Source organism: Camelus bactrianus, chromosome 6 (assembly GCF_048773025.1).
Source record: "Camelus bactrianus isolate YW-2024 breed Bactrian camel chromosome 6, ASM4877302v1, whole genome shotgun sequence".
NCBI lineage: Eukaryota > Metazoa > Chordata > Mammalia > Artiodactyla > Camelidae > Camelus > Camelus bactrianus.
In genome coordinates, this window is record NC_133544.1 from 74,620,208 (window position 1) to 74,629,848 (window position 9,641).

The window sequence follows — 9,641 nt, forward strand, 5'->3', positions numbered from 1 at the left end:
ATTTTTAGTTTGTCTAGTGTTTTTATCAGGAAAGGATATTGAATTTTGTCAAATGATTTTTCTGAACCAGTTGAGAGGATCTTACGATTTTTTTGTCCTTCATTCTGTTAATGAGGTGTATTACATCAGTTGAGCTGCATATGTTGAATCATCCTTGCATTCTAGGTGTAAATCCAACTTGGTTGGGGTGTATAATCCTTTTTAATGTGTGCTGTTGAATTTGGTTTGCTGCTATTTTGTTCAGAATTTTTCCATTAATATTCATCAGGAATAATAGTCTTTTTTTTTTTTTTTTTTTTTCCCTTGTAGAGTCTTTGGTTTTGATAACAAGGTAGTGCTGGCCTCATAGAATGAGTTGGGAAGTGTTTCCTCCTTTTCAGTTCTTTAGAAGAGTTTGAGGAATATTGATGTTAATTCTTCTTTGAATGTTAGGTAGAAATCTCCAGTGAAGTCATCTGGTCCTGGGCTTTTCTTTGTTGGGAGGTTTTTCATTATTGTTTTAACCCCTTATTAGTTATAGTTCTATTTAGAGTTTCCATTTCTTCATAATTCATTCTTAGTGAATTGTATGTTTCTGGGAATTTAATTCATTTCTTCTAGGTTGTCCAATTTATTGGTGTGTAATTGTTCATAGTATTCTCTTATAATCCTCTTTATATCTGTGATGACAGTTCTAATATCCCCACTTTCATTTCTGATTTTAGTTTTTTGCATCTTCTCTTTTTTTTCCCCTTAATCTAGCTAAGGGCTTGTCAATTTTGTTGATCTTTTCAAAAAAAACCCAACTCTTAGTTTCCTGTTTTCTATTGTTTCTCTGTTCTCTATTTCATTTATCTCTGCTCTAATCTTATTTCTTTTCTTCTGCTAACTTTTGGTTTTTGTTTGTTCTTTTTCTAGTTCCTTGAGGTGTATTTAGATTGTTGATTTTGAGATCTTTTTTTGTTTGTTTTTATATTCTTTTTCATTATAGGTTCCTACAAGATATTGAGTATAGTTCCCTGTGCTATACAGAAGAAATTTATTTTTTATCTACTTTATATATATACTAGTTAATATTTGCAAATCTCGAACTCCCAGTTTATCCCTTCCCACCCCCTTTCCCCCTGGTAACTGTAAGTTTGTTTACTATGTCTGTGAGTCTATTTCTGTTTTGTAGGTGAGTTCATTAGTGTCTTCTTTTTTATTTTTTTAGATTCCACATCTTTCTTTTTTAATGTGTTTACTGCCATAAATTTCCCTGTTAGTATTACTTCCACATCATCCCTTAAATTTTGGTATGCTGTATTTTCATTTTCATTTGTCTGCAGATATCTTCTAATTTCCTTTGTGAGTTCTTCTTTGAGCCCCAGATGTATTTTTTACTTTAAAATTGTATGAAATATAAAATGATTTCAGGGTTTGGGTATTAGAGGAATACAAATATGGGAAATAGCAGATCCTGTTAAAACAGCAATAACCTAGATTGTGTATTTCTTATTTCTAGGGCTTCTTCTATTTGTGTGTGCTAAAGAAAGGAGGGGAGACCATTGGGTTAGGAAATAGTGAACAAAAAGGGTGCCATTTCAGTAGACTTTTAGTGACTATCCCTTGAGCACAAACCCCTGCACTCAGCACTAGAGATTCAAAAATACAGAAAACATCATCTCTGTTCTGACTTTCAGTCTTGTTGGAAGGATGAGATTAGGTTGTTGGTTACTCAGTAACTTAATGAAACTTGGCAGAGAAAACCAGCATTTAGGAACAATGCTATCTTTACCCTCTGCCTGTGCTACCTCGAGTTACTTAACACTTACTGTCCTTTAAAAAAAATTTTTTTTCCACTAGGCACAACACCATCACTGGGCGATGGCTGACCAGGTTCCAAGCTGTGTGGGACCCTAAACAAGAAGACTGTTTCATAGTTGGCAGCATGGCCTATCCACGGCGAGTGGAAATCTTCCATGAGACAGGAAAGCAGGTGCACTCTTTTCTTGGAGAATGCCTAGCCTCTGTGTGTTCCATTAATGCTATGCACCCAACTCGGTATATTTTGGCTGGAGGTAATTCCAGTGGGAGGATGCATGTTTTTATGAATTAAGAAAGTTGCAGAGTTTTTGGCTTGACGACACCAGTTTGTTCAAGTTAATCACCGTCTAAAGAGCCTAGTAATTCATGTGGCCTAGTCTGTTTACTTCGCTGTTTACTTCGTAATGTGTTCTATTTAGCAAGTGTAGAATTGCTTTGTTACTAAGAACTATGAACAGAATGTACTTTTAGTAAGGAAGAAGCCTTAGAGGTTGTTTCTCTAGGATAGGAGGGGAATTTGAGCGGAGACTGTGATGCCTTTAGCACTTTTAATCAGGCAGTATGTTGAGAAATTCTAACATTATAAATTATAAAGCTTTGAATGATCAACATTAAAAGTTTTTTGTGGTTTTGATTCTATAGTGGTATATAAATTTGTGGTTTGATTGTTTGGAATGAATATTTATTTCTAGACTCATACATTGGAAGGGGTCCTGAAAGGTCATTTAACTCCGTGGTTTTGAAACTTAGTTTTTTAAGCTGACAACCTTTTTCCCCCTTCCTTAAATTAAATCTTTTTAAAAACATTTGTTTTTCAATTTGAAGTATAGTTGGTTTACAATGTTGTGTTAATTTCTGGTGTATAGCACAGTGTAGATTAAATCTTATGTGAAATCCCAAGATAATTGCTGAGAAGCTTTGCTTTACTTGGGCAGGGCCTGGGTCTGTGTGTTGACCCTTTCCCTTCCCTCCCCTCTGAGACACAGCCAGGAAATTCCAGGGCTTCTAGGCACAGGGTTTGGATCTACCTGATCCCCATAGTCCAGTGTCTCCCAGACTGTGGGTTGTAGCTATAGGCATGAAATCAATTAAGTGGCCATGACCAGTGTTTAAAAAAAGTGAAAAGGAGAGAAATAGTAAAGAATAGCAAACATAATTGAGAATAAATATCCTTTTGTGAAGCTTAGTTCCACATGTATACATTTTTGTAGGTATATATGCATATGTATATTCTCACATGAAATGTATTTCTTTATTACTATGGTACTGCAGGTCATGGTTAAAGAAGTGAAAGCTCCTGCCTTAGAAGGTCCCAGACAGCCTTATCCATCCCTGTCTTTAATCTCTCCAGAGATTCAGTAGCTTGGGGAAGTGCTGTGAAATACCACCTTTGGCACTGCTTCATAGATTTTTTTTTCAGCAGCTATGGCACTTTGAATGTGTTTGTTGTTGGAAGGGAAGCTACTAAATCAGTGACTAATATTGCTCTGTGACATTACCTTTACCTGTCCAACTTCTTTCGTTGTTCTTCATTGCCAAACTACTACTGAAAGACTACTGTAAATAGCTTCAGCAATATATTTGATTTCTAAGAGGAAATATTATCTTCTCATAATTATGTATCACAGAAATAAAGTGACACATCATTTCCTTGAACTTTTTTTTCCTAAATAATTTCCTTTTTCGTAATTAAAGTCTAAGTTTTGAGGCTTAATTTATTAATATGTTGTAGATGTTTATAAGGAATAGGATTTCTATTTTCTTGGTAATAGATATGAATGCAGGCATTGATAAGCAAGAGGGAGATATTAATTTATGAAATGCTAAGTAAGGCTAAGTTAGGTTGAGGTATATTTAAACTATCCTGGAAATAGTAAGTGAAGGCTTTAAGCTCCCTTTTCCTTTTCTACACTACTTAATTTTACAGATTCTAGGGTGACTAGTTCTGTGAGAATTGTTCTTTTTTTTAAGATGTTGAAAACTACTCAAATTAGTACCTTGGTTTAAGCTTTGAATACTTTGTGGTAATTGCTTGGCTTCTGTAATGAATGTTAGCAAATTCTTGATGTTTCTCACTTTCGTGGTTTGCTTTGCCATCATAGCTTCATAAGCTGTGCTATTTGTATCCTATTCCACTTAATAGAGATCTGTCTTCTGGAGGCAATGCAGGAAGGAGAGAAGGAGGGTGAGTGGGGGACTTGTTTCTTGGTGGTAAGCTCTATAATGGAGCAATTGTTCAAAACTAGAAAGCACATAAAGGAAAATTGTCTCCCTTAGGACATCCTTAAACTGTATGCTATTGTGAAAGACCCTTCTCCCAGAGACTTGCTTGAAGCCGTGTGGCCTCTGTAATCATGCATGTATTATGATTGCTCTCTCCCTTCCGCATAAACCTTTTGTTAGTTGACGTTTATGATCTCTCATAATGGAGTTATTTTCTTTGAGATGCCTGTCCCTTTTTTTAATGTGATGTTAAGGAGGAAGGAGGTGATTCTCATTTTGGGTGGACAGAGACTTGGTCAGACTAAGACAGACCACAGATGATTAGGATTTGATAGAATCTGAGCTGCTAAAGTCCTGTTTTAGTTTTCTGGCCTTTGCGTTACCTGTGCACAGAGTGACTTTGCAAAGGCAGTTCTCCAGGAAAACCAGGAACTCCAGGGCCGCAGACAGAAAGATTTAAATACTTTCAGCCAGTGTACAGTACATGGGAAGAAGGGGAGGGCAAAGACATGCACCTTCTGTATCAAACTCGAGACGGAAAAATATTAGGCCTTCTGTCTTCAGATTCCAAAAACTTAGGCATCCTGTGTTGTAAGCTGTCCCTCTGACTTAATATAGTTTTGTTTCTCCTTTTTAACAGAGTTGATGACCAGTAATGAATTTTAGTTCTATGATAGCATCTACTCATAATTCTGGTTCATTTGGCTGCAAATATTTGAATTTTCAGATGAAAAGGTGGAATTTGTGAGGAAGATAACATTAGCACAGTTACATAGGGTGAGGAATAAAACATTTTAAAGTATGTTTTCCTAAAATGGGAGCTATGTGAGAGGAAATGTTTGGGAAGTGTCTTTTGTGTGTCTGACTCCACTCCATCAGCACGTTGTAGGAGTTTGTAGGGGAAGCCTGTTCATGAGCTAAAACCACCAGTGTGTTGGGGTGCACGGGGTTGGGTTGTGGTTGAGGAAGCCTAAGTAGCAGGGGTGGGGTCGGGGCCCTGAAAGGGTGTGTGTGTAGGTCAGTCTTCATTAGTTATCCAGAGAACGGCGGCGGCTGTAAATCTGTAGGATCACGGAAAACCTCTCACGTCCGGTGGTTCTCACGCTTTTTAACTCTTCAGATCAGTTTAAGCAAAGACATTTGTCATTAAACAACAACACTTCACTGGGAACAGGGCACTGGATATCATTTTAAAGGTAATAATAACCTCTTAGAATTTGGAGGTGAGTGGCATAAAGTGATTGGTGCTTTAGAAGATGATCTGGTGGCAGAATGGAGGGCTGGAGGGCATGTAGAATTGAAAGCAGGAAGATTAGATAATAAGCTAGGACAGTGGACCCTTGTTTCACGTTTTATCTTCAGGCAATTTAGAGGACTATTACCAGTCTGTGGCCACAGAGTGATGGTTACAGAATCAGATGAGACAGTTAAAGGAATGTATTTCGTAAGTTGTAAATATGAAGTTTCTTACTGCAGTGGTGGTATCATTCTGTTCCCTTCATGGGAAGGGTCTTCTGTTCTTTTACTCCAGCCTTCAGAATGCTGGTCTAGAAGCTGGAGCATCTAGGTTCTACTTTGGGCTCTAAGACGGTGTAATTATTTTCCTTGGGAAAATAATTTCTTGGTTTTCCTCATCAGAAAAATGAGGTTCAGTTCATCTCTAAAATTATTCCACACTTACAGCTTCTAAGTTCTTAATAGTATTTATTTTTGGGGGGAGAGACAAAGATAATAGATGACTATAAGCAAAGTGAGTATTTTAAATGATTCCAGTTGCAAACAGCAGTCAGCAGTGTAAATCCCACTGGCATTCTTTTATCTGTGTGTTGTTAACTTTGAGGAGAAAGTGAGACAGGGTGTAAGTTAAAAAAAAAAAAAGAGTCCACTCTTCTATGATATTTAAATATTTATTTAAGTTTAAAAATAATTTTCATGGCACCAATGATTTTATGCTAACTACATACTGCATATGTAGAAAAAAGTACATTGCTTTGAAGGAAAATGTAACTTAGAATTTTTGGCACACAAAAGGTTAACAACTATATATTTCTTAATGAAACTAAGAAATTCACATTTGCAGGTAGTTTACCTTCTACTGCTTTAAGATGCAGTACACTATTCTTTAGTAAGAGTTTTATTTCCTCTGATAGATGAAGCTATGGGAACCATTGCTTTTTCTACAATGAGATCAAACTAATTTTGAGAGAAAATAGGAGACATAGTGGAACACAGTAAAACCAGGATAAAAACTTGAACAATTTTTAATGACGGGGAGATACCAAAAAAGACTAGTCACCAACAAAGGTTTGTTATTCAAGCACTATTTGAAAAGCAAATTGAAGGAAACTTCTCTATCTGTATTTTGTGGGATAAGCCCTGGGGAAAAATACCCCCCGAAAGTTTCAGTTCAGAGAGCAAAGTCCAGCTGTTGGAAGTGGTATGGACTAGTTTACTGTTAGAACTCTAGACACAAGTAACATACCAGGAGATGGAACACTGCGTCTTTCTTTAATGTGAATATGAAAGGTCAGAGTCGAGGCTATCACTCACTGCGTAGAAACACCATGTTCTACAGACTGAGGTAGGAACACTACACTAAAAGGTAATCTGCTATGTTGCATAAGACAGTAAACACCCAGGTTAAAACCAGCCCCCTATCTCCTGACAGCCTTTTCATCTCTGAGTCTCCTTGTCACTCCAGTCCTGTGCTAATACAACCTTTCCTGTGTAGATGACAAGTGGCAGTGGCTCGTTGGTTCTAAGTGATCCCTAATCTTTACTAAGATCTCCTTCAGCTTTTGTCTTGTCACTTGCAAAATGTTTGTAATTCTTCCCAAATTGTTGCTGGTATGGAAATGATCAGACAGGCCCTCTCCTGTTCTTAGATCCTGGCTGCGTTTTAGCATTCCAGTCCTCGTTCCTGCGCATCTTGACATCAGACTTTTCTGCTGGTTGGTTGTTCGAGCACCCTTTAATTAAGCCACCCCAGTGCTTCTACTGGGAAGTGGTCCTGGGGCTTTACCACGTGTCAGGAATTGAAGCAGACCCGACCCTCTTTCTGCTTACACACTCCTAAGGAGCAGTTTTATTGTCTAGATTGGGGTTGGCAAATTATGGCCTGTGGGCCAAATTCAGCTCACCGTCTGTTTTTATAAATAAAAGTTGTACTGGAACACAGCCTTGCTCCTTTGTTTATGTATTACCTATGGCTGTTTTTGTGCTAAGACGGCAGAGTTGAGTAGTTGCCACAGAGTAGGGCCCACAAAACCAAAATAAAAAAAAATTACTATCTGGCACTTTATAGAAGTTTGCCGACCCCTGGTCTAGATGAAAGGGTGTTTAAAATTATGCAGCAATCCTCCCACCTTAAAAAAAAAGAAAAACCCCATCTATTTCATGGCTGTTATTATCTATTCATAGACATGGTTCTGCCATTTCAGGGGACAAATAAGGGGACAGCAAATCTACAAGTGCCTCATTCTGTTCTGCATTTGGGGCTGCCCAGCGTCACAGGGTGTCAGCAGCTGCTCCACTGTTAATGTGGATCCGAGGAATATGTCCACTGACTGTCCTTAAATAAGTCCTCAGGCCCCAGATGACATAGAAATCTCTCCCTGAGATGAAAACAAGTCTTGCGTGTGAGTGGTTGTGAGAGCTGCAGAGCTCGGCTCGGACCCCACGCTTACCCTTCCCGTGCTGTGCTGCTTTCTGCCCACGACTGCCGCTCCCCCAGCAAGGATGGCAAGGGCGTTCCTTCAGCATTTACCTTCCTGGTGCAGGGGATGACCCTAGGGGGCAGGATTCCTACATCTAAGTGTTGGTCTGCCACGTTCACCTTCTTTCTTTGTAGGCATCTCTTAGAACTCCTATTTAAAGAGATTCTTCTCCTGGTCCCTTCCAAGGCTGTTTGTTGATTTTGAAATTCTATTTTCTGAAGCTTTTCATTCTCAGGATCAGTTTCTTTCTTGCAATCGTTTAAGTTCATCAGGCTCTATTTTCTTAATCCATAAAGTAAAAAGAGAATATGAATTGGTAAGAAAATAACATTTTGTTGCTAAAATATAAATTGAAATAGTCTTTTTTGGCAGGGAAGAGGGTGTACAAAATAAGTACTGCTCTCTGAATCTCAACAGTCTCTCAGGTACCTTAGCTGTGGTTTCTGTAAACTACGCTTAGTTCAGTGTTTCTGACAGCCCTCTCCTGGGCACCACTGAATTCACCTAATGCTTCTGGAGCACGGTAAAAGTCTTGAGGTTCTTCAGAAAAAAAAAAAAAATCACAGAAGTCTAAGTTCATTACACAAAACTCATGGTGATGCCACTAGGATCTAGTCTAAGGGGACGGACTTACCCCACCCCTGCTGCTGCTGCTGCTGCTGTAGCGGTGGTCCCTTCAGATGCCCACTGTGCTCAGATTTGAAAAAACAAAAAAAACAAAAGGAAAAGAAAATCCAACTCAGACCATCATAAGAAGCAACTTTCCATTTAATCATTCTACATGGATGTTTACTTTTTAAAAAGCTCTGTCTGGCAAGAAAACCTAGACAGTCCCCATTGTCCAGACCCCTGGCCTGCCCCGCTGAGGCTGCAGTGATGTGTCCACTGGAACCCAGTGGGGAAGCTCCTGCAGAATTCAGAGGACAGCAGCTCTCTAGTCTTCAACTAGTGTCCCATCTACTAGGTGACACTACTGCCAGAATCAGTAATAGTAAAATAAATTATTTTTGATATTCTCAAAATAATACACATCTATGAAAAATCAAAATTCAAAACCAAAAATTATCCTGCAAATTGGGAGGATGAGAAACAGAGTTGCGAGCCTTTCTTGAAGGAACCTCTGAAGGAAATGAGTTTTCCCAGTTTGTTTAGACAGGGCATGAGCCTATCCCTTTTGTCTTCTGGGAAACGACCCTCCCAGGCTGTGGACTTTGAGTCATGAGAGGAGGACTTGGTACATGTGCCGATGGTTCCGCGATGGGTCCCAATTGCTGGGAATGGGTAGCCGGGCTCCTTGGTCCACCTGGCTAGTTATTGGGAGGAGTCATGCCTTCTCAGGTGTCAATAAGCAGGCTCACCACTGAGCGGATTTTGCAGGCAAACCATCGCCTGAGGGGACAAAAGTATTGATAGTGGAATTGTTCAAACTCGGGAGTCTGGCGGATATCTCGGAAAAAGGCAATGTCAAGGTCAGACTCAGTAAGAATGATCAGGAGGAGGAGCAAAACAAAGAGGAGTCCCATGGTCACAAGGAGCAAACGGAGGACACTTAAAACAAACTTATTCACCTGTTCCTCCTCTGGCCTGCCGTGCCCCTGACACAGGGCCCTCAGCTCTCCCCCAAGGGCCTCCACCTCTGCAGCAGTTGGGGTGCTGGCCTCAGACTCCTTCTCCTCCTCAATGCTGCAGGTGGCCCCGTTGATCTGCCGGGAGAGCAGCATCAGCTCCAGGCTGTGCTCGGCCACAGGGGTGGGTAGCACACTGTCCGCAGGGCTGTAGGCCTCGTCCGCAATCACGGCGACTCGCTCATTGCTGTCTGCCCGGCTGCTTCTCACGTGAGGCAGGAAGGTGTCCCCGTGGGAGGAGGAACGCACCGGGGTGGAGTGGGCACTGTCCCGTAGGGACTCCAGACCTGGA

General features: G+C 39.9%; 2 protein-coding genes across 7 annotated transcripts in view; one reads left to right on the forward strand and one right to left on the reverse strand.

Annotated features, from left to right (window-relative positions):
- WDR76 (WD repeat domain 76) overlaps window positions 1-2,424 on the forward strand; it is a 50,090-nt gene extending 47,666 nt beyond the window's left edge. For all 4 annotated transcript variants that reach the window (XM_045524344.1, XM_045524345.2, XM_010965242.3 and 1 more), the window contains one exon: window positions 1,825-2,424. In XM_045524344.1, coding sequence (XP_045380300.1) covers window positions 1,825-2,077 — 253 coding nt within the window. In that variant the 3' untranslated portion in view covers window positions 2,078-2,424. The remainder of the gene's footprint in view (window positions 1-1,824) is intronic.
- A 4,992-nt stretch (window positions 2,425-7,416) lies between these two features.
- The window catches only part of FRMD5 (FERM domain containing 5), a 275,887-nt gene continuing 273,662 nt past the window's right edge, over window positions 7,417-9,641 (reverse strand). The window contains exons 14-16 of one of the 3 annotated variants that reach the window (XM_074366027.1): window positions 9,293-9,636; window positions 8,359-8,411; window positions 7,417-8,006 (exon numbers count right to left, since the gene is read on the reverse strand). In XM_074366027.1, the coding sequence (XP_074222128.1) occupies window positions 8,000-8,006; window positions 8,359-8,411; window positions 9,293-9,636 (404 nt within the window). In that variant the 3' untranslated portion in view covers window positions 7,417-7,999. Of the gene's footprint in view, window positions 8,417-8,561; window positions 9,637-9,641 lie in introns of those variants that run through there. The other 2 variants (XM_074366028.1, XM_074366026.1) reach the window with 2 other exon arrangements.